Here is a 24,548-nt window from a genome sequence, read left to right on the forward strand (position 1 = left end):
ACCGGGCATGCGCCCCAGCACCGGGTGCGGGGAAGGGGCTAATCCCCGAACCCCTCTTAACTATATTACACTAACTATGCTATAAACATATAAACTAAGTATAACTATATAAAAAGTTTACAACTATGTACACAATAATTAACGAGAGAGCTACGAGTAGCTAGGGAAGTGGAAGTCAGCTAAGCCGCGCTCCACTGTTCCAACGGCCGACACGGGCGGTAAGAAGGAACTGAGGGGTGGCTGGGTCAGCAGGAGTATATATCCTGTGCCATAGCGGCACCACTTCAGGGGGCGCCCGGCCAATCCACCGAGTGTTGCTAGGGTAAAAAGTCTTCCGACGAACGTGCACGCAGCGCACGCACACCTAACTGGAATGGATATGAGCAATCACTCGAAGAAGAATATATATTGCCCCCCTGAAGAGCAGCAATAAAGGGCAAAACCACTGAACACCCCGCCACCAGAATTAATTTTAATCTGCTTCACTCCAGCATGTCTACACAGCAAAGAAAAATCTATGGCTAGCCCACACCAGCCAACTTGAGCTCACTTGGGCTGCGGGGCTGTTTCATTGCTGTGTAGACTTCCGGGCTTAGGCTGGAGCCTGAGCTCTAGGACTCTCCCAACCCACACATGGTACTAGAGGCTGGAATCTAACCCAAGCCCCAGAGTCTGGACAGCAATGAAACAGCCCTGCAGCCCAAGCCCCACGAGCCCAAGTCAGCTAGGACAGGCCAGTTATGGGTGTCTAATTGCTGTGTAGACATACCCAGTGAGGCTACTAGTCATTTCATAATCTAACGTCCAGAACAGTCATAATTCTACCTTAGCATTGTTAGGTCCACATATCTCAGGACAAATTAAAGGTTAAAAGGCTGATCAAGAAGAGCATACAATAGGACCAGTTGATGTGTAACCTGGTGAGGTTTTCTTCGGAGTGGGAGGAGGAAAGTTAGGCAGGGAAGATTCAGTGCTAAACCCACCTCTGATCCATAAGCAAAAATGATTTCCTACTTCTAACCACACTAATTGGATCCACAAAGATATCAAGGAAAACTTAATTTGCCAAGGGGCATAACTGCATACGGGTGACCTGCTTGTATACACCTGCTCTACATTTGTTACAGCATGAGGTTTAATGCACTGAGTTTATACAGTGGTCATATGGGATACCTGCTTGTGGCTGACTGGGGCCATACAAGCTATTTAAATGGCAAATACTAAGAGTCACACATTAAGAGTCATCATTCCTGAAGCTATTTTCTTAGGCCTTGTTACTGGCGGTGGTAGAACTGGCTACTATGACTCCTCCCTGCCTTGCCCCACACATCAAGGCAGCATCCAAATCTTGTCAGTTCCTCCTCTATAACATCTCTAAAATCTTGCCTTTTCTTTCTTACTACACAGCTTAAACTCTCACCCAGGCCATCATCTCCTCAACCACCTTCTCCCTAAGCCATACAAGCCATATTAAGCCACACAAGTCAATTCAAAACAAAGCTGTTAAAGATCAAGCTTTTGCCTGCCTTCACCATATCACTCCTCTGAGTTCCTCAACTGGCTCCCCATTTTACAGAGTTCAAGCATCTTGTCCTCATCATCCAAGCCCTTCCAACTTATCTGCACGTGTTATCTTATGTCATGCTCTCATACAGTTCTTCCCCTCCATCCTTTGTGCATAAAACGTCTACCCCAACCTAATTCATGAAGGTCCTACCATCTTCTCCCTAAAACATATTTGTACAGTAAGACCTGCATGAAGTCATCACCTGATAATAGCTAGGTAGAAGGTAAATTCATGCAAATAACTAGGTAAATGTGAATTACCAGTTAGCTTCATCCTCCCTCCCCATTCCATACTACTGTTTCTCATACACACTTGTTGCATCTTGTTTTAAATTACATTTGTAATCTGCTGGGGCAAGAATCATGTTTTCCTACCTATTTATGCAGCACCTAGCACAACGGGACCCTGATTTTGATTGAGTGCCTTTGGGCACTATGATAATAGACTAAATAAATATTGCCACCACCATGGAATTATCCAGTCATGTTAAGTAGCCTTTCCTGTTAGGACCATTAAACCAGAAGGAAAAATATAAATATAATGGATATGAATCTGTTATTTTATATCTGTACAGAATAGGAACTTCTACCCTTTATATTTAATTTTAAGAATTTAAACTATTCACCCAAAACTAATCTCATTAGATGTGCAGTTGCTGTGCAGTTACAATTTTGCACTAACAGCTAGAATACTGACCAGCTGATGGTAAATGGAAAGAGGAACATGTCAAAAGCAAATTTTGACCCACTTCCCTGTTACTAGAAACCCTTCTTGAATTTCCCCAGACACAATTCCCTGCTTCCAATTCTGAGCCCATGCTAGTTGAGCCAGGTGTCAGTTATCACACTGGAGGGCAGAATGGAACAGTAAGGAAGCACATGTCTGGGGACAGAGGCAGCTGGGAGGAGGTAGGTGGGAGAGGTGATACCCAACCTCAGCTCTTTGGTGCTACTTACTAAGTTTGAAAGAACAGAACCATAGATTCTCAACTAACATTTGAGTAATTTTTAATCAAATTGCTCTTTCCCCTGTAAATCAAGTTCTAGACAGATCAGTGTTCCACATGGCATCTTCCAACTTATATATATAAAAAAGTATTTAGTGATGGGGGGAAAATTATAAAGTTTCTAACCACTTAAAAAGGAAATTGTAGTTATTTTCCAAGTGGGGGTTACAAAAAATGCACAACATACTTGTATACTGCATACAGCAAAACTATATATAGTGGCATATTCCAAACTCCAAACACATGGATTGGTTACATACAATAGTACTAATGCCAAAACTAGAATGTACGTGTTCTTTCCCACATAGCGCAAAAAAAAATCATATAGAATTACAATTTTTATACACTTAAATGGAATTCTATTTAACAGAAGGAAAACATTAAAATGTAAGTATTTTATATTTACAGTTAAAATAGTTCACTTTGATAAAATCCTGGAGACTCTTGAGCATTCATTCCCTGTTGCAACTGTACATTATACACAAAAGTGTCTTCCTCTGTTTTACTTATAAAATATTTTATAACTACCTATACAGACTGACAGAAAATAAATCCATAATTAAATATTAGTCTTCACAAGGAGTTACACATTTTTAGTTTTGCAATTACTATAAACTATCAGTCCTGAAGCACAATGAACAAGACCTGACTGGTTAAAAGGAAGTTTTATGTTCTAGTCTGCATTTTATTTACATTTTTTAATGTCTCTATTCGGGAGGCGGGGGGTGGGGACAGATGGTCATATTTTCAAAGAGTGCCAGAAAAATACAATTTTCATTTTCATTCTAGAAATAGGTCAGAAATTTACAAATAAAAATGCACAGTGAAATAAGTTATATAATTCTGTTTTGATATTTTTGGTCCACTTCTCAAATAAACTACTTGTATGCAGAAATGCTGTAATGTTTGAAATATGACTTTTTATAAAAGTTTAATGACTACAAAAATATTTAAAGAATTTAATTAACATTTAAATAGTCAAACCAATTTTTATCCTTTTCAGCTGATTTCACAGTCTATATTCTATCCGCCAAAGTACTTTAACAGCATAATTATAAACACACAGAGTGTGTGCACATAAAAACTAATGCCACATCAAATATAGTACTATATCCTTTATTCAGAAAGAATGATTGACCTATCCTCTTACAAAATTATAAATCAATCAGAGTCTTAATTTCATTGATCTTGGTTTGTTTTACTTCACTAACAGTAAGCTTTTTAGCTGCAAAGGCTCCTGCTGCAAGTTCCCTCTTCTTGTTCTGGATTTTCAGCATATTTTCTTCCACTGAGTTCTTCACAATGAACTAACATACATTAAAAAAAAACAAAAAAAAAAAAAACACAAAGTAAAAGGCAGACATTTTCAAAAATGGGTGCCTAAATTTAGGCACTTAAGTGATTAATTAGAATTACTCTGTACTTAGCACATTTGAAGTCAGGCCACTTATTTAAGTGCCTATGTATGGATTTAGAAATATAGGCCTATGTTTCTGGAAATTTTACCGAATATGGTAACACTCTGAATGAAGTGCAGTTCTATCATTCACTTACTTTGCCAAAAGAGCAAGTGACAAAGTAAAACAGACAAATCTTGGGTCTTGGGGGAAAAAAGACGGTTACTCACCTTTGTAACTGTTGTTCTTTGAGATGTGTTGCTCATATCCATTCCAATTAGGTGTGCACGCACTGCGTACATGTTCGTCAGAAGATTTTTACCCTAGCAACACTCGGTGGGTCGGCTGGGTCACCCCCTGGAATGGCGCCATTATGGCGCCAGATATATACCCCTGCCGACCCAACGGCCCTTCAGTTCCTTCTTGCCGGCTACTCCGACAGAGGGGAAGGAGGGCGGGTTTGGAATGGATATGAGCAACACATCTCGAAGAACAACAGTTTCAAAGGTGAATAACCATCTTTTCTTCTTCGAGTGCTTGCTCATATTGATTCCAATTAGGTGATTCCCAAGCCTTATCTAGGCGGTGGGGTCGGAGTGAGATGTTGCAGAATGCAAACTGCTCAGCCAAAAGCTGCATCATCTCTGGACTGTTGAACCAATGCATAATGTGAGGCAAAGGTGTGAATCGATGATCAGGTAGCTGCCCGACATATCTCCTGGATGAGAATATAGGTAGGCAGCAGATGAAGCTTGAGCCTGAGTAGAATGGGCAGTGGGGTGGCTAGCCAGAACACGAGCCAAATCAAAGCAGACACGGATGCAAGACGTCACCCAAAATGAAATTCGCTGGGAGGAAACCGGCAGGCCCTTCATCTGGTCTGCCACAGCTACAAAGAGCTGAGGCGACTTTCGAAAGGGTTTTGTTTTTTCGATATAAAAAGGCGAGAGCCCTGCGGACGTCTAGGGAGTGCAGCTGTTGTTACCGACGCGATGAGTGCAGCTTTGGGAAGAAGACGGGAAGGAAGATGTCTTGATTGACATGAAAGGCAGACACCACCTTAGGGAGGAAGGCGGGGTGTGGTCGCAGCTGTACCTTGTCCTTATGAAACATCATATATTGGGGGTCCTCTGTCAGGGCCCAAAGCTCGGATACTCGCCTTGCTGAAGTAATAGCAACGAGGAAGGCCGTCTTCCAGGAGAGGTACAGCAGCAAGCAGGTGGCTAGCGGTTCAAAAGGAGGACCCATAAGCTTGGCTAGAACCAGATTGAGGTCCCAGGTAGGGGTAGGGGTCTTACCTGCAGGTACAAACATTCCAAGCCCTTGAGGAACCTCGAAACCATGGGGTGAGAGAAGACTGATCGCCCGTCCTCCCCTGGGTGGGAGGCGGAGATGGCTGCCAGATGCACTTTTATGGAAGACACCGCTAGGCCATGTTCTTTCAGGGACCAGAGGTAGAGCAGGACAGTAGGAACTGGTACCTGCATGGGGACAGTGTTACGTTGAGCGCACCATCAGGAGAAATGCTTCCACTTGGCCAGATATGTCAACTTAGTGGAAGGCTTCCTACTGCCCAAGAGTACCTGTTGGACCGAGACAGAGCAACGTAACTCGGACCAGCTTAACCACGCAGCAACCATGCTGTGAGGTGAAGAGACTGTAGGTCTGGATGGTGAAGTCTGCTGAAGTCCTGAGTTATGAGATCCGGCCAGAGTGGTAGGGGAATTGGGTCTGCCACAGAGGTCGAACAACATGGTGTATCAGTGCAGCCTCTGCCATGCTGGAGTGATCATGATCAGGTGGGCATTGTCCCTGCGGAGCTTGAGAAGGACCCTGTGGACCAGCGGGAACAGTGGAAAGGCGCAGAGTAGACGGTTGGTCCATGGTATCGGGAATAAGTCTGAGAGGGAGCCCGGGGAGCGCCCCTAGAAGGAGCAGAACACATGGCATTTCCTGTTCTCGCGAGAGGCGAAGAGGTCTATGTGGGGAGAACCCCACTTCCGGAAAACAGAATGGATGACGTCCGGACGAACTGACCACTCGTGAGACAAGAAGGATCTGCTGAGGTGATCTGCCAGAGTGTTCTGAACTCCTGGGAGAAAGGATGCTACCAGATCGAGCAAGTGGGCTATGCAAAAGTCCCAGAGCTGAATGCCTTCCTGACAAAGGAGGGAGGAGCGTGCGCCGCCCTGCTTGTTTATGTAAAACATAGCCATTGTGTTGTCCGTGAACACTGATACACAACGGCCTTGGAGATGCTCTCAGAACACCTGGCACGCTAGACGAACTGCCCTCCGCTCCCGCACATTGATGTGTAAGGTTAGTTCTTGAGCTGACCACAGGCCTTGAGTGCGGAGGCCCTCGAGGCGGTCACCCCAACCCAGAGATGACGCGTCCGTGGTTAGGGCCATCGAAGGTTGCGGTGGGTGGAATGGCATCCCTGCACAAACTAGGGTAGGAGTCAGCCACCAGGTTAGAGAGCCTAAAACATTCGGGGGAACAGTGAGAATCAAGTCCAGGCTCTCTCGGCCCGGCCAGTATACCGAGGCAAGCCAGGTTTGAAATGGACGGAGGCGTAGCCTGGCGTGTTTGGTCACAAAGGTGCAGGCGGCCATGTGATCAAGTAGGCTGAGACAAGCGCGAGCCGATGTTGTCCGGAAGGTTTGGAGGCTTTGGATAATTGTAGCCATCGCCTGAAAACGAGGCTGCAGCAGGCAGGCTCTGGCCAGAGTGGAGTCCAGAATCGTCCCGATGAAGTCTATTCTCTGCATGGGTATCAGAGTAGACTTCTCTATGTTGATCATCAGGCCTAGGCTCCTGAAGAGGTCTTTGACGATGTACAGGTGGTGTCTCACTTGTGACTCAGAGGTCCCTCGAATGAGCCAATCGTCGAGATACGGGTAAACGTGCACCCGACGACGCCGGAGGGAGGTGGCGACTACGGCCATGCATTTTGTGAATACTCGCAGAGCCGCAGAAAGGCCAAATGGAAGGACCGTAAACTGAAAATGTTGATGGTTGACCACAAAACGGAGGTACCGTCTGTGTGGTGGGTAAATTGCAATGTAGAAATACGCGTCCTTCATATCGAGGGAGGCGTACCAGTCTCCAGGATCCAAAGATGGGCTAATGGTCCCCAGGGATACCATGCGGAACTTCAACTTTATCATGAATTTGTTGAGTCCTCGCAGGTCTAGAATTGGTCGTAGACCTCCCTTTGCCCTGGGGATTAGGAAGTATCAGGAACAAAACCCCTTGCCCCTCAGGTCTTTTGGTACTTCCTCTATGGCTCCAATGGTTAGGAGCGACTGGACCTCTTGCAAGAGGAATTGCTCGGAGAGGGGTCCCTGAAGAGGAACGAGGAGGGAGGGTGGGAAGGTGGGGCTGAAACAAACTGAAGGTGGTATCCCAACTCCACCGTGCGCAGGACCCAACGATCCGAAGTTAGGTGGGACCACGCAGCGAGAAAATGGGAGACGCGGTTGTAAAAGGGAGGAGAAGGATCCGAGAAAACAACTGGTGGGCCGTCTCGAAAGTGTCCCATCGAAAGTTCTGTTTGGGCCCCGCCAGTGGTTTGGAGGGGGCCTGATTTTGCCCCGCTCGGGGGCCAGACTGCCTTCATCGATTCCCTCGGCCACGCCTTCTGCTGAAGTCCTGTCGTGGCCTAGACGAGGGGTAAGTACGGTGAGGCTGGGGCCGGAAGGTCCTGCGTTGGGTCACTGGTGTGTGCATCCCCAGCGAGTGCATTATTACGCGACTGTCCTTCAGACTTTGTAATCTGGGATCAGTCTTGTCTGAGAAGAGCCCCTGGCCTTCAAAGGGCAAGTCCTGAATAGTTTGTTGTAATTCAGGAGGAAGGCCTGATACCTGGAGCCAGGAGATACGCCTTATCATCACTCCTGACACCAGAGTCCTGGCCGCAGAGTCCGTGGCGTCCAGAGAAGCTTGGAGGGAGGTTCTCGCCACCTTCTTACCCTCCTCAAGTAGGGCCTAAATTCCTGGCGGGACTCCTGGGGAAGAAGCTCCGTAAACTTCCCCAAGGACCATGTGTTATCGTTATACCTACTTAGCAGGCCTTGCTGGTTTGCCACCCTAAGTTGAAGGCCCCCAGCCGAATATATTTTGCAGCCTAGGAGGTCCATGCGCCTAGCCTCCTTGGGAGCAGGAGCTTGCTGGCCATGACGCTCCCTCTCGTTTACCGATTGAACTACTAGGGAGCAAGCAGGTGGGTGTATGTAGAGATACTCGTACCCCTTGGAGGGTACCATGTATTTTCTCTCTACTCCCTTGGCTGTGGTGGGGATCGAGGCTGGGGATTGCCAAATGGTGTCCGTGTTTGTTTGAATAGTACGGATAAACGGCAGGGCCACTCTAGTAGGTGCATCTGCAGATAGGATGTCCGCTACAGGGTCCTCTATTTCAGGGACGTCCTCCACCTGCAGATTCATATTCTGCGCCACTCGTCTCAAGAGGTCTTGATGTGCCCTTAGGTCAATTGGGGGAGGGCTGGAGGAGGATGTTCCTCCCACAGCCTCGTCTGGCGAGGCGGAAGAGGAGAGACAAGGACAAGAGGGTCCTGTGGGGGCTCCTGTTCTTGAGGAGCGGAGTCAGACTCCGGTGGGACTTGGGTGTCTGCAGGTGGTACCGAAGCCTCATCTGTACCCATGGGGGGGAGGGCGGCTTACGGTTGCCTCTGGTGCCTGGTGTTGTGACGGGGCAGACCGTGGTGCAACTGAGGGAACACTTTGGGCTTGGTGGTACGCCCAGAAAGACCACTGATGGGTCCTTGCTCGTGGCTCTGGCTCTCAGGAAACATATGGCTGGGGACATCCAAGTCCCGATCCTGTGGATAGGAAATGCTACCCGCCTGTGATGACACTGAGGTGTGTCTCAACGGCCAAGGCGGTGCCAATAGACCCTGAGAAGGAGCCATGTCTCGGGTGGTCTTTCCCCGGGACGGCACTGGGGAGCGGTACCGGGAGCTGTACGGTACCGCGAGGGTGACCGGGACCTACGACCGAAGCGGTGCCGGGAGGTCGACTGGGATCTCGAGTCCCTTCGCCTGGAGCGGCTGCGAGATGCGCGGTGCCGTGAACGGTGCCGGGAGTCAGATCGGTACCATGAGTATCTGGCAGGTGAACGGGAGGACGAGCGGTGCCGCGAGTGCGACCGGTACCACGATGGAGAGCGGTGCTGGGACTGCGAGCGGCATCGGGACCGGGATTGTCAGTGGGACCGAGATCTTGAACGATGCCTCTCAGCAGCTCCCACGGAGGGCAGCCTCAGCAAGGCAGGCTTGCCAATAGATTGGATGACCCGCACCAGCGGTGCCGGGGGTTGAGGCAGTGCCGTCTCCGTCATCGCAATCAACTCCCGTGCGGTGGAGAAGGTCCACGGCGTGTATGGGGGAGCAAGCGCAACCACGGCCTGAGTCGGGGAGCTTTCGGGCACCAGACACAATGGCCCCCGTGGGACCAGAATTAACGGTGCCGCACTCAGCGGTGCCGCAGCAGATGACTGTGCCGGGTGATCCGTCATCGATGGGCGCTCCTTCTGTGGTGCGAGTGGTGCCGAAGCAGCCAGAGCATTGTGTTGCTTCCTGGGCCGCGGGGACAGGGAGCAGTGCCGAGCAGACATCGGTGCCGGTGAGGGTCGGTGCCGTGGCTTCTTCGCGGTACCAGAGAGGTCCAGAGCCAAAGGAGCGCTCCTCACAGATGCCGGTTGAGTGCTCGGTACCGACGCTGCAAAGCTAAGTGCCGCCTCCATGAGGAGCTCTTTCAGTCGAAAGTCCCGCTCCTTCTTCATCCTCGGTTTAAATGACTTACAAATGCGGCACTTTTCAGGAAGGTGGGATTCCCCTAGGCACTTGAGGCAGAAGTCGTGAAGATTCCTATTGGTATCGGCTTTTGGCAAGCCGAGCACGGTTTGAATCCCGGTGACCTGGCATGAGCCCGGCTCCAAGGTGGAGGAAAGGGGCTAATCCCCGATCCCCCCTCAACTAAATACACTAACTATACATATACACAACAACTAACACTAACTACAACTGTAAAACTCAAACTATAAACACAATTAACAGTAAAGAACAACGAATAAGCTAGGGAAGTGGAGATCAGGAAAGCCGCGCTCCACAGTTCCAATGACCATCACGGGTGGTAAGAAGGAACTGAAGGGCCGTTGGGTTGGCAGGGGTATATATCTGGCACCATCATGGTGCCACTCCAGGAGGTGACCCAGCCGACCCACCGAGTGTTGCTAGGCTAAAAATCTTCTGACGAACGTGCACACGGCACGCGCACACCTAATTGGAATCGATATGAGCAAGTACTTGAAGAAGAAGGAGTAATCTCTCTTTTGCCTCCGTTTTGATTATTGGAATAACCAATTCTTCCTACTTGCTGCTGACATCAGAAGAGGAACAACTCCAATTTCCTAAATGAGATTCCCCCGGTTGGTGGAGGAGGAGGAGGGAACAGACAACTGGCTGGTGAAGAACAGATTAGCAGCTAGGAGACCTGCAGTGACGTAAGGAAGAGCACTTGGGTCCCTCCCAAAAAAGACCAACACCCTGGCTGGCTGGATAATAATAGCATGCCTAGGGACCTACAGACTTGGGTAGTGGCTAGATTCCATTCAAACTTCTGGAGCTTGAAACACCCTGGGAATCCAGAGCACAGAAGCTTAGATTCCCCTCACAGCAGTCCTAGTGGGTGGCCGGGCAGGGGTGCTTTCTAGGATCTGTGACAGAATGGTGGCAGTGCAGTAGTACATGAAGATTTTTACAACACTGTTGCAAAGGCTTATACTTTTGCTCTTTAAACTGAAAGCAAGAGCAAGTCTGTTCATCTGTCTCAGGTAAAAGCTATTTAGCAACACAAATTACAAGCAGTTCATGAAGAGTGGCCTCTGGGCCTGTATGCACAGTGAAGTCTATCTGCTGCTGATCAGCAGAAATTGGAGTTGGTGGCCAGGGTGCACTCATGTGCCATGAGGCACAATGGGTCATCTGCTCCAAACCAGCAGCCAGAGGGGATCCCTTTTTCTCCTATAGGGCATGCAGTGACTAAGGAGATGGGGCCATAGATGATCCAGCAGAGGTATCTACAGTGAAAAGATCCAGAGCTGTGGAGGATGGAGGAGACATGGATGGAGCGGGAAGCCAGACATCAGAGTGAGGAGACAGAGCTGGACCAACAGAAGCTTGCTGACCTGGAGAAAATACAGGCAGCTCGAACAGGAGATGAGGATCAAGTCACTCCCATGGGACCCAGAAGAAAGGACATAAGCGTGTGCCTCATCAGGGGCTAGCATACAAATAGATGAGGGAATGGGCGCCATCACTCTGCCTGCAGCTGAATCACTATGGACACTAATGTTTGTTCTGGGATTCTGACTGTGGAAAATTATTTATCTTGACGTGTTTTCCATAACAGTGTACTGGGGTCAAATTATGAGGGTTCAGGTACAAGCCGTCATGACTAGACTCAGTAGTTGAGGGGGAGAGCTCGACATCTACCTTCACTGGGGAACTGAGTCAGTGCTGAGTCTCTCTGTGGCACAGCTAAAAGGTGCTATGGCTCAGAATCGTCTGTGAGCAGTGAGATAGTGGTACAGCTAGGAAATGCTGTGGACCAGAAATTCACTAGAAGTAGGGAAGATTACTGGGGACGGTGAGACACTGGCGCAGCTAGAAGGTGCTGTGGACCAGAATGGCGCTGGGAGAAGGGAAACTAGGTATGGCTGTAAGGTGATGTGTCTCCGAGCTCTCCTGGAAAGAGGCAGACTCTGGGTGCTAAAAATGCTGACAAATCCATGCTACCCAGTAAAGACGGGAAAAGCCCAGACAGGTTATAACCACTGTGGCAAGTGAAGATGTTAAGGAGAGGGAAAGGTGCCCTTTAATCTGTGGGTTTAGCGTGGTCATGAGAGATATGATTAAACCTATGGGGGATGAGAGAAGGAAACGCCTCACTTCTCCCCAAGGGGGAATTAACATGCGAACTAACCTATGACTGTATTGTAGTTTGATTATTGGAACAGTTTACTAGCTGAATGAATGTATGAAGTTCAAATTAATAAGTGGATACCCTGTCCAGGCAGAGGGACTTTAAACCAAGATCTGTGGAGTAGACAGCAGCTAATCCTACTGGGTCTATATCAGGGGAAAGCTGTGACACAGAGGGCCATTGGTACCAGCTGACAAAGGATTCACTGTCCTGTAACAGCAACTCCTAAGCCCGACAAATTCACTACAGCTAAACACACTGCTTTCATGGTATGTATCCATAAATTATATCCTGTAAGGTCTCTAATAAAAACTTATATCATACTAATCCTCAGTCATCGCATCATGTATGGACGGATGATATTTAAGGAGTTGTGTACATGTAGTGAAAATATAAAGACTGTCACCAACTAAAGAAGAAAACAGGTTTCTTCCAGACAGGAAATAGGATGTATATTCACCTACCTCAGAGCCAAATTTATTTATATATATATTAGTGAACAGAGGAATGGTAAGTCACTGGAGACTAACCCACAGGGCTTATCCTGCCCTGAAGAGATTGTAATGATTGCTAACAGACTGGTGCTGTCAGGGAGCAGCTGACACCCGTTAGGCATCAGCAAGTCTTGCTCTGACTGGAGATGGTGAGGAGTAAGAAGGTGACTCACAGTCCTGGGCACCTTGAGAAAGCATCACCCCTACCCACCTTAAGATCTCAGCCAGGAACAAGCAAACTCTGCTCCAAAAATTAATATCATCTCTTCAGAAAAAGGGGTCATAGTCCCATTATTTTTGCAAAACTTTCACAAAATTTCACATTTCTGTAAGTGAGGAAAACGTAGCCTAAGCGAACATTTTAAAAAAATGGAATCCCAACTAAAGTTATAGTTGTGTTATACTATAGCTATATCCTCTGCCCAATTCTTTTAAATAAAGAGTTGTTTAAGAGAACATCACTCCTATATCAAAATCATAGTAGTTCAGACAGCTCACCTTAGTGATAACAACATCTTGCTTCTGGCCAAGTCTGTGACATCTGTCAAAACATTGGTCTTCTGCAGCAGGATTCCAAGCCTATCAATGATACATGATCATCAATCTAAACCTTATGGTGAACAATTAGTTTTTCAAAACTACACTTCCAGTACATTAAGACATGAAGAAATTTAAAAAATGAATTCACTAAAACATGTTACCATAACAGTATGGCCCACGATAAAAGTAGCCAAGTGATTAGCATTGTTTATTTTCATCAATAACTGTTATTCTTAGGGAATGTGACACAATCACACTATTCTGTACAAGGATGTAAGGTGGATTAAAAAAAAATTAAGTAAAAAAAATCATTTATATTTTCAGTAAAACCATGGATGAGTTTGTAATCAGGACCAGCAAATTCCAGCAAGACTCCATAGATGAAAAGTTCGCTCAGTTCATTTATGCAACCAGTTCTGCCTTTTGTTTTGTTCAGAACAAACATTCCATTGACATGGTTCAGTCATTACAACCAGACTACACTCCACTCAGCAGAACAGACATTTCTGGAAGGTTGCTGGATACAGTGAATGAGAAGGAAACTGAACAGTGTACATAAAACATTGATGAGAAATTTGTTAATATGAGGCTTGATGGGTGCAGCAATGTACACAATGATTTAGTAATATGTGCTTGTGTGACAACAGAAAATGGGTTTGTCTATCATTCAGAAAAAAATGATACATCAGGAAATGCCCATGCAGCAGAGTACTTAAAAAACAGGCAGTAAAAGCTATAACAAAAACTGAACAAAAATTCAAGTGTCAAGCACATAGCTTTGTCACCAACAATGCTGCAAATATAGCAAAGATGAGCAGAAATCTAAAAGAGGGAACTCGAAATGTATATAGGTGCAGTGCTCGTCTGATGCATCTTTTATCCAGACTTAAAGTACCACTCCAGGAATAAGTAAAAATGTTGCTGAAATTGCAAAATACTTCATCACTTTTCATCAGCTTCACTAAAGAGAGCAAGATCCAAACTAATTACTCCCCAATGGTGTACAATTGAATTCAGAGGTTGACTGCTTTGAGCTATTTATTTAAAAAAAACTTACCTATTCTGACGACAATTTGTGATGAAAACCAGGACAAAATAAATGGAACTATCATAGCCAAAGTAGTCAGAATCAGACTAAAGGGAAATGTAGAAGATATGCTGAATGTCAAAAAATTCATTTTCATTGCCTTAGACAAACTGCAGAGAAATTACTGCTGTATTGCTGATCCAGTTGACTGAAGAAAGACTCCACACAAAAGTTAAATTGCAGGTAGGAAAGAAGCGATGGATCAAGCACTTAACTCCACCTCAATTTCTTGCCAATATTACCAACTCAAAATACTACAGTAGATATCTCACTATTGAAGAAGATGCTGCTGCTATGACATGGCATCTAATCTCATCAATCATGCCAACCATAATAGATTTCAGAGCTGGAGGTGAACCATTCAAGTAATACATGTTAGCTGAAGATATTTTAAAGAACATCACACCACCAAACTTGTGGTAAGTCCCTAGCTAAACACCTGAACGTTGAAGTGCTAAATCAGCTTTTGACAGGAATAGCCTCTTCTGCAGGCACAGAAAGAACATTTTCTTCATTTGGACTATTTATTCAAAAGTTGAGAAATCAAATGGTAGTTGGAAAAAAAAAAACAAAAAAAACCAGGAAAATGTCTCTCTTCCAGTCTATGAATAAAAACGATGAAAGAGGGGATGAGAACTACTGATTTTAAAAGTATGAAGAACAGCGTAAGTGATTTAGGAGACTGTGCTCTCATTTTCAAGATACTTAGGTGAGTAGGAACTTTAGCTCCTGTCTAAGCTAATCCTAAAAATACAAGGTGAATCACATCATGCACAAGTGAAGCAAACACTGCCAAGAAGTTTGTCTTGCAGCCATGGTCATCAAAAAGGAATATGGGGCAGGTGAGCCTGCTCCACCCTTTATGCCCTCAGTGGGGGACACAAGAGGGTTTAGAAGTGGCCCCAAAAGAAACTGCTGGGGGGGGGGGGGGGGGGAAATTCTGATCTCATGACATGGGCTGCATGTGCTCCAAGAGTGGAATCTGCGTGGACAACACAGAAAGAATAACCTTGTGTTCCTCCATCTGCAGTCACTTCATATCAGGAGTGCTAACTCAAACAAAGATGTTTAGACTGAAAATGGCTCATGCACAACCGCAGTCTGCTGCACTCTGCAACCTGATACAAAAAATACAGGACTTCTGAATTCAAACACAGTGCTATTCCCCTCTTCGATGACTCTCAAAGAAGAGAAACATAGAAAGCAGGACACAAAGAACAACAGATAGAAAAGAGGAATAAAAATGTATGAGAACCAACAGTGATAGTTTTTAATGTCAGTACCTCACATGACATTCCACTAAATTTGACTTTCAGCAGCCAGCTCTCCTCCTATTGCACAAGTAGGTCTGCCTTTTCCAATTTTTTTTTTTAAAGAATACAAAAAGAGTGCTACATTACCAAAGAAAGACACAAGATATTCTCTTCTTCCTCTATCTGCCCCTCGCCCAGATAGCACTGATGTTATTAATTCTTAGAGTACGTCAACACTGCAATTAGACACCTGCAGATGACTCTGGCTAAGGGGCTATTTAAATCCAGTGTAGACGTTCGGGCTCAGGCTGCAGCCCACACTCTGGGCCCCTCCCACCTCCGAGTCCTAGAGCTGAGGCTCCAGCCTGAGTCAGAATGTCTATACACAATTCAACAGCCCTTTAGCAGAAGCCCTGTGAGCCCAAGTCAGCTGGCCGAGTCTAGGGTTGGGTTTTTAATTGTAGTAAAGGCTTTACAGCCACCTCTTCCTAAAATCCTGAGGGAACAACAACTAGTTTTGCATAGATCACTGTCAACATATCAGTGTTAAGTCTATTACTTACAGGATCCATTAAAAACACTCGTGAAGCTGCTGTCAGATTTAAACCAACTCCACCAGCTTTTAAGGATAGCAGCATTATGGTCGGGGACCCTGTTTGGCTGTCTTGGAAGCTCTGAATTGCTTGCACCCTCTTCTTCTGTGCCATGGACCCATTCAAACGAGTAAACACAAACCCCGATTCTCTGCAGTAAAAAAAAAAAAAAAAATTTATCAAGTTACTATGACAACAGGAAATACGTCTACACCTCTACCCCAATATAACGCTGTCCTTGGGAGCCAAAAATTCTTACCACGTTATAGGTGAAACCACATTATATCGAACTTGCTTTGATCCGCTGACGTGCGCAGCCCCCCCCGAGCACTGCTTTGCCGCGTTATATCCGAATTTGTATTATATTGGGTCATGTTATATCAGGGTAGAGGTGTATTTAAAATCCTGACCTCTGCTATGAATGTTTAAAAGGTTATGTTTCTAGTCAAAACAGAAATTAAGATACATGCATCTATACCATTAAACAAAGAGTAATATGATTCTCTAACATTCTAAAAGAAAACACATATTTTGTCCAATTAATTTGAAATGGACATGTCACAGACATTGCAGCCATTAAGTAGTACAAAATTATAATTAGTTCAACTTACTTCAGTGGAGTTTCTATTAGAGACAGGAAAGTGGTGAACTGAGAAACAATCAGACACTTTACAGCTGGATTCTGCTTCCTTAGGTCTATCAAAGCATGCATTAGAGCATTGATCTGCAATGCCAAAAAATAAGATTTATGCAATAGGATTAGGATCCCAATCTTATGGATATTTCAAAAGCTTTGTGCTTAGGTACTGTGCTGATGGCTGATAAATTATCATTTTAGCCTGTAATAAAACAGGATAATCCTAAAGACATTTTTTTTAGAACAACTCCTGAAAAGAAAATAAGAACTGGTCAGTTTTTATGGTTACAAAGGTGGCTACTGGGAGGCTGGCAACATTTGGAAAAAACTTCCTGGAGGAATTAATATCAATCTAATCTGTGTATTCAATGCACTTTTCTCCTACTGACAAGTGTCAACAACCTTTCTCAGGCCAGAAAGCCTGCAAAGACGAAGGACGTGGACCTCAAAGCAGTGACACTGCGGTAGGGGTTCGGGGAGGGGGTGGAAACCAGTGCTATAGAACATCAGAGGAAAAGGAAGATCAAAGATTCCTTCTGGAGCTGAGAAGAATATAGAGTGACCTCCCTCCACCTTTGAGCCCAAGGCCAAAAATATTTGTTCTTCAGCTTCTATAACTGTCAGGACAGAGATATTTTTAAGGGCTCAATATATACTGACTTTGAAAGGGCAGTAACCGTCTTGAAAATTTTAATTAAGTTTATTGAGAAACAGTCAAATTCTGCAATTAAAACCAAAAAAAAGAAATCAAATGAAGGCAGGAAAATTTCAGATTTGGCAATAAGACCTTGTTGTACACTGATGAGGTTGAGGCTAAACAAAAAAAGATAGACGTAATCAGCTACATAAATTAGTGAAATAATGTTTCTTAATAAAACATTTGTGAAATATAATGTGAGAAGCTCATTTATTTAATTTTAATGTATGAACCTCAGGAATTTTAAGAATTTTCTAAACAAATTTATTCATTCATTTCTGATGAATTAAAGATAATTTACTTATATTTAGTTACAAAATATATCTTCAAAAGAAAAAAAACATTAGGCTTTCTGCTTTTACTGAAACAATATTTTAATTAGTACACTCCACAAACAGCCCTTCACTAAGGAAATTCTAGGTCAACAACATTACTTAGCTGCAATTTGCACTACTTTTGTCTATTTCCTTGTTACAACCAAGGCTTGTGGTAGGATTTTATGCTTTTAGTAGTATTGTATTAACTTGATGTATACACTGAAAATTCAATTTTAAAGCTTAGAAAACTATTTCTATACAATGTGCTAGATTTCACTACACAAGACAGTGTGAAATTACTTTTGAACTGGATATCCATTCCTGATCACCCTTCTTCTCAATGCTAGAATCCGACTCCTCGGGAGGACATTCTACCAAATGTTCTACTCGAAGTTCGTTCCTACAAAGAGGACATTTGGCATTTGGCTATAAAAGAAAAAAAAAAAAAAGTGAGTTGAAACATTAGGAAAAGCACTTTCTTCATCTTAGAACAGATTAAGAGCATTTTCCCCCTGAAAAGCTACTTTATCACTTGCGCATCAAAGAGTTCCAAGACTGCCATTATGAAGTACATTCAGTGAAACTAAGGACTGCATTCTCATCCAGGCTAATTCACACATGGTACATTTTTCCACAAGATATATAACTCCTCCAAACCACATCTGACAGACACTGTAAAAGCACTACACTGACATTTCCATTTTAATACTATTTTATTTACACTTAAAAAAAATTGCAAATATTTGTTTGAAACAACCCAAACATTTATTTATTTTAAACTTTGAGCTATATATGGTATATCATTCAGATCCTCTGGAAAAGGGAGGGAAGAGAAAACCTCTGTCTTCAAAATATTAGAAGCAGAAAAATAAACCATTTTTTAAAAAAAATCTGAATTCTTGGATCAAGGATAGTCTTCTCTCTTTACAATTAATCTTTCACATTTCATTTTTAAAGTTAAGGGTAGGGATGTGCTTATGCTATATTTAGGGGCAGATATTCGGACACTGCTGGTCATTTTTTTAAAGCTGCAAATAACTGCAGACATAATTTTATGCCTGCAAATATTTGCTCTCACTGAAATGGAGACCTGGTTAAGGCAGAGCCAAGAATTTCTCTGTTAACATTTCTATGGGATTGTATTCGACAAACATAGTATGGATTGTCTGCGGTGCTGGAATGGAGAAGGGCAAGAGTTCTAGTCTACCACTCTACAGAAAGGAAAGGGAAACTTTTTACCAAAAAAAAAAAAAAAAAAAAAACAACACCACACCTAACAGTGGCTTTAACAAAAAAACTTCTGGTTTGAGGTTTTGACTGCTGAATTATGACAAGAGAGAATGACATCCATGTAAGAAATAAAGCGTGACAATTCTGAAATAATTATTCTCCCCTGGCAGTTGACTAACACAAGACTACTCAAAAATGATAGGTTTTCACTATAGTGTTTGAAGTGTTATAGCTATGTTGGTCCCAAGGAATTTTTTTTTTTTTTTTTAAGTACATCAGAAGCAGGAAGCCTGCCAAACTGGCAGTGGGGCCACTACACAACAAAGAAGTGTTAAAAGGAGCACTCAAAGAAGACAAGGCCAGTGCAGAGAAGCTAAATGAATACTTTGCATCAACATTCACTACAGAGGATGTAGGAGAGATACAGACGCTCCCCAACTTACACAACTGTTCCATCCGGAACGCCTTGCGTAAGTCAAATTTTGCGTAAGTCGGGGACATATACCTGATAATTATGCAAAAAAAAATTAAAAAAAAAAAAACACCCACTTACAGAACCTTTTCTGTAAGTGCAGGTTTACATAAGTTGGGTTTGCGTAACCCCAGGAGTGTTTGTACCCACATTAGAGCTATTCTTTTGGGGCAACATATCTGAAGAACTGTCCCAAACTGATGTGTTAATAGAAGAGGTTTTAGAACAAGTTAATAAACTAAACAGTATTAATTCACAAATACCCCAGAACTTTCTGCAGCACAGAAAACAAACCCACAGACAGCACACCCTTAGTTGTCACCTACCATCCCCATACTGGAACCCATACAGGGTATCATTAAACAATTACAACCCATACTTGATGGGGACCACATCTTTAGTAAACACCCTATTCTGGCCTTCAACCACCACCCAACCTCAGCAAGCTCATCATCAAGCAGACTCCCCAGAGGCCAGGATACACCAAAGCAGCATGAGACCAGGATAAAACAGATGTAAAACATGCAGACATATCAATACCCCCAAACAAACACACCCTTCAAGACGAATGGGTCTTACACATGCCGAACCCAACACGTAGTGCACCAAATGCCCCAACCACCGAGGGCTGAAAATGGACAAGAAATATACTCTCAAATGAACACACGCTGAAAAATTTAAAAAACACAAAGCACCCTATCACTCCTGGGTGAACACTTTTCACAAACAATCACCTCAAATCTGTCCTCTCTGTCCCCTTTCTCAAAGGAAACCAGCATAATACCTTCAAAAAATGAGCCTGGGAACTTAAATTCATAAGTCAGCTCAACATTAAAAATCATGCACTTAACAGAGACTTATCTGTCAAACCTTGTATTTAGCTCAGATACACTGGTTGCCTTCGAGACCTGAGGAAGATCTCTGTAGCTTGAGAGCTGTCCCTTCCACCAACAGAAATTGGTCCAATAAAATATATAATACCTAACCTACTTTTGCTCTCTCAGTTTTCACTATCTCATGCTATCATTCCCCAACCTTCCACTCAGTTAACTACGGGGACAGACAATAGCTTCACCAATGTCAATGTAGTGTAGGTAGCCTCAGTGATCTATTATAAAATGATTACCACTGACCTCTGGTGACAAATCTAGAGTACACACATTTCCTCTGCTCAGTGCATAAGTATAAATGGGGCCAGGCAATCTATGGCACGTGTGCCGAAGGTGGCAAGTGAGCTGATTTTCAGTGGCACTCACACTGCCCGGGCCACCAGTCTAGATGGGCTCTGCATTTTAAATTTTAAATGAAGCTTCTTAAACATTTTAAAAACCTTATTTACTTTACATAAAATAATAGTTTAGTTATATATTATGGACTTGTAGAAAGAGAACTTCTAAAAACGTTAAAATGTATCACTGGCACACAAAACCTTAAATTAGAGTGAATAAATGAAGACTCGGCACACCACTTTTGAAAGGTTGCTGACCCCTGCCATACAATTTGAACAGATGAGAGCTAACGTACGAAAGGGTTGGTGGGTCTACATGCTTTAGGCGAAATTACAAGACTGCTGGGGCTTCCAAATGATCTTTTTTACTCAGTTGCACAATTTACAAACAGAACTGCTAAAAAAGCATCAGTTTTCATTAGGGTCTCCCATATGATGCTAGTGACTGCTTCAGTCACTGAATAATTTTTGAAAATTCCAGTTATTTTAAGTGCTGTTAAAGAGAACAACAGAAAGGTCGCAGTCGAATAGTAAAGAAAGGTGTTTTTTGTCCTCACTGGGAAAAAACACACACCTTACTTTTTAGATTCACTATTAATTGGTCATCTTCAAACACAAAAGTAATTTTGATTTCTTTTAAATGCAGATAGAGAACATGCTAGCCAAAGGCTTGAACGAAGTATGCATACAGCATATCCACAGTGATAGTCCTGTGGATGTACACAGTACCATACATGATGCTATCATATTCTTTTCGAAGACTAAAATGGAGTGACCTGATATAGCACAGCAGTAATCTCAAAAAATTATTCCCATTTTATCATGAGAAAAAGTGAACAATGACTGGTAAAATCTGCATCAGAAACAGCTGTGAGGCTCTCATTAAAGCTTATGGGATATGCGGGTGCACATCCAAAGACAAAATTTGGGCCTTAGGCTATTACAGTAGGCTTAGCATCCATCATACACTCTTTAGCCTGACAGCTGCTCTCTGTTTATTAATCCCGAAGAAAAGAAAACACTGAACCAACGGCTGCATCAGCATTTCAACTCAAAAACAAATGTTACATGTTTTCATTTTTGAAAATATATTAATTCTGATGGGGGCTTATGAAAAAGGCTCCTAGAGAGCAATTTAATATCAAAAATATACCAGTATGATTTGTCATCTGGAATGCAACGTTACCTCTGCTCTGGTGGAAATTGATGTCAACAGAGTTACAGCAGGGATGACTATGGCCCACTGCCTCAACAAATGCTATGTAGTTTATCATGACAATGGACAGATAAGCTTCTGGCTGTCCAGATTCAATCCATGTTGCTTTGGGATTGGTCACTATGGCCACGTCCAGACTAGGAATTAAAATCGATTTTAGATACGCAACTTCAGCTACGGGAATAACGTAGCTGAAGTCGAATTTCTAAAATCGAGGTACTCACCAGTCTGGACGGCGCGGCATCGATGTCCGCGGCTCTCCGCGTCGATTCCGGAACTCCGTTCGGATTGATGGAGTTCCGGAATCGATGTAAGCGCGCTCGGGGATCGATACACCGCGTCCAGACTAGACGCGATATATCGATCCCCGAGCAATCGATTTTAACCCGCCGATGCCGCGGGTTAGTCTGGACAAGGGCTATGATTAAATGCAACAACAAAATAGCTAACCTGTTCACTTTGGATGACTTCACAAATGCATGGTTTACAAAACACATGTGCGCAGTGTGTTATCACAGGAAGGTTCAGAGAATCCAAGCAAATTGCACATTCTTCATCTGAGCCAGAGCTGAGAACCAACTTCATTTTATTTACTAACTTCTCACGTAATTCTTCAGGAGTACTCTCACCTAATATATACAGAAAACACAGTTTTGTTAAAAAACAAAAAAAGATTTTACACATGGGGCCAGATCAGCAGCATAGTTCCACTGAATCCAACAGAACCATGCTGATTTACACCAGGTTAGAATCTGGCCTACAATTTATAAACACACTTAAATATGGCAGAATCATCAAGAATAATTCTGTATTACTATCCAAAAACATTTTTAAGAATATTCAATTCGAGTCACTCAGACTAAAAACCCTCAAGAAACCCTAACTATGGGCACACTGGTGCAACGTGCTCAGTGACTCAGGGGAAAAGAGCATCGTTTACGCAACAGCAGTTTTGGACAGTGATTCTATTATGAAGATATTGGTAGCTACTCTATAGTTGAGATTGCACTGTGATTTCTGCTTAAAAAGGAGGAACAAATCTATCTGTTTCACACTAATTGAATGTAGTGTCCAAATTTAGCACAGTAAAACTCTACATGGAAAATTTATATCCTATGATTTTTATTTTTTTTTTTAGGAATAATGTTTAGCAATATTTTAAAATGCTTTCTTTGAAGTTTTGCCTCATTTTTTCAAATTTCTTTGTTTCCAGAAGCTCAAAACTTCATACTGATCCTGATGACATCTCAGACATATGATCATTCTGAAATTTTAGAACTGGGCATCAGAAGTTATTCCTTATATTCAAGATATCTTACATGGACTGTGCTAAATGCAGTCAATGGACCTACTCAGATCCAGTAGCTACTTTCCATTTTCTGAAGTTACAGGGGCATCTGCCTATGCAGTGAAGCTGCATACTCTTGGATTCCAAAAACTTGGCCTCCAACTCTCACACTTCCCCCCACCCTGCCCTAGCCCCTATAATGGCAAAAGATCACGGGGAAAGAAAAACCCCCAGTTTGCTACTCCTCCGCAGAGGCAGTTTCTTCTTCTGATAAAGCTACAGGGCTGTCCTCCCACACCTCACTCATCCTGTTGTCCTCAGAAGGGGAGAAGTGGGCCCAAGACATTAATAAACTTTCTGTGGCAGAGCACAGAAGTCCTCTGATAAACCTCCTGCAGTTCAACAGTCAAAAGCATGACTGAGGTCTGCAACAGAAGAGCTGTCAGATTCAGCCAAGAGAGTATCATCTCCTCCCTGTTTTTAGCCTCCATGACCTCCCATACTGCTCTGCTTCTCCCATATGTACTTGCCAATGTATTCACCTTTTAAATGTGTACTAGTGTTGATAAATCTAAACATTAAAAGTTGAATATGGTAGGAAAGGAGGACAATATGTTGGAAGTATGGGGAGCAAGGCTACCCGGAGGCAATTTAGGCAGTGAAGGGCACTGCGGAGTAGGCCAGGACACGAAGCAAGGCATAGGGTCAGGATAGAGAAAGGAGGTCATGGAAAACATTAGGGCTTTGCAAAGGGCTTACATGGGATAATATGTATTAATGTCAAATAGCTAATCACGTGTATTAAAATAAGACTGTCAACGCTGATACATACTCATTAAACCCTGGTAATTTCCCCCACCATAAAAACCAAAACATGTACCTTAAAGTTAAGTTTGCTAGACTGTACATCCAAATTTATTTAAAAAAAAAAAAAAAAGGGAGAGGAGAGAACATGCAGTTAAGCCAAGGGTAAGCAACCTATGGCATAGGTGCCGAAGGCGGCATGCGGGCTGATTTTCAGTGGCACTCACACTGCCCAGGTCCTGGTCACCAGTCCAGGGGGCTCTGCATTTTAATTTAATTTTAAATGAAGCTTCTTAAACATTTTAAAAACCTTATTTACTTTACATACAACAATAGTTTAGTTATATATTATAGACTTATAGAAAGAGACCTTCTAAAAACGTTAAAATGTATTACTGGCACATGAAACCTTAAATTACAGTGAATAAATGAAGATTCGTCACACCACTTCTGAAAGGTTGCCAACCACTGAGTTAAGCCATTCAACACCCTCCTCCTATCTACATGCCGCTCCTTATTCCTCCACTCATAATATACACAGGTCTATTTTCATCCTTCAAACATGCAGTTTTAACTTAGTTCACAAATATAAAATTCACTAGTGCATGCACATGCAGACTTTACATAGCAATTACAGAACTGATACCGAATTCAGAATGACACATTACCCATTCAAATTTTCATAAGCATTACAGAAAGAAAAAAAAAATAATAAT

At 43.4% G+C, this 24,548-nt stretch overlaps 2 protein-coding genes across 6 annotated transcripts in view; both read right to left on the minus strand.

Annotated features, from left to right (window-relative positions):
* HLTF (helicase like transcription factor) overlaps positions 1–24,548 on the minus strand; it is a 119,523-nt gene that overhangs the window by 64,419 nt on the left and 30,556 nt on the right. For 4 of the 5 annotated variants that reach the window (XR_007776020.1, XM_050965830.1, XM_050965826.1 and 1 more), the window contains exons 20-25: positions 22,191–22,369; positions 17,895–18,020; positions 16,555–16,667; positions 15,914–16,094; positions 12,969–13,049; positions 3,785–3,880 (exon numbers count right to left, since the gene is read on the minus strand). Coding sequence is in view for 4 of the 5 variants with exons in the window: in XM_050965830.1 (XP_050821787.1) it covers positions 3,785–3,880; positions 12,969–13,049; positions 15,914–16,094; positions 16,555–16,667; positions 17,895–18,020; positions 22,191–22,369 (776 nt within the window). In the remaining variant the exon portion in view is untranslated. Of the gene's footprint in view, positions 1–2,557; positions 3,881–12,968; positions 13,050–15,913; positions 16,095–16,554; positions 16,668–17,894; positions 18,021–22,190; positions 22,370–24,548 lie in introns of those variants that run through there. The other variant, XM_050965829.1, reaches the window with a different exon arrangement.
* On the minus strand, positions 3,887–12,955 carry LOC127057247 (uncharacterized). Its single transcript, XM_050966135.1, has 2 exons — positions 11,409–12,955; positions 3,887–11,363 (listed from the first exon to the last, which is right to left on the minus strand). Exon 2 carries the CDS (start codon positions 7,138–7,140, stop codon positions 6,232–6,234), a length of 909 nt encoding a protein of 302 aa, XP_050822092.1. The 5' UTR covers positions 7,141–11,363; positions 11,409–12,955; the 3' UTR covers positions 3,887–6,231.

This window comes from Gopherus flavomarginatus, chromosome 8, assembly GCF_025201925.1.
Source record: "Gopherus flavomarginatus isolate rGopFla2 chromosome 8, rGopFla2.mat.asm, whole genome shotgun sequence".
Lineage (NCBI taxonomy): Eukaryota > Metazoa > Chordata > Testudines > Testudinidae > Gopherus > Gopherus flavomarginatus.

Bases quoted from the DNA above. Each gene is read 5' to 3' on its own strand.
- LOC127057247 (XM_050966135.1), bottom strand. From the start codon at position 7,140: ATGATAAAGTTGAAGTTCCGCATGGTATCCCTGGGGACCATTAGCCCA.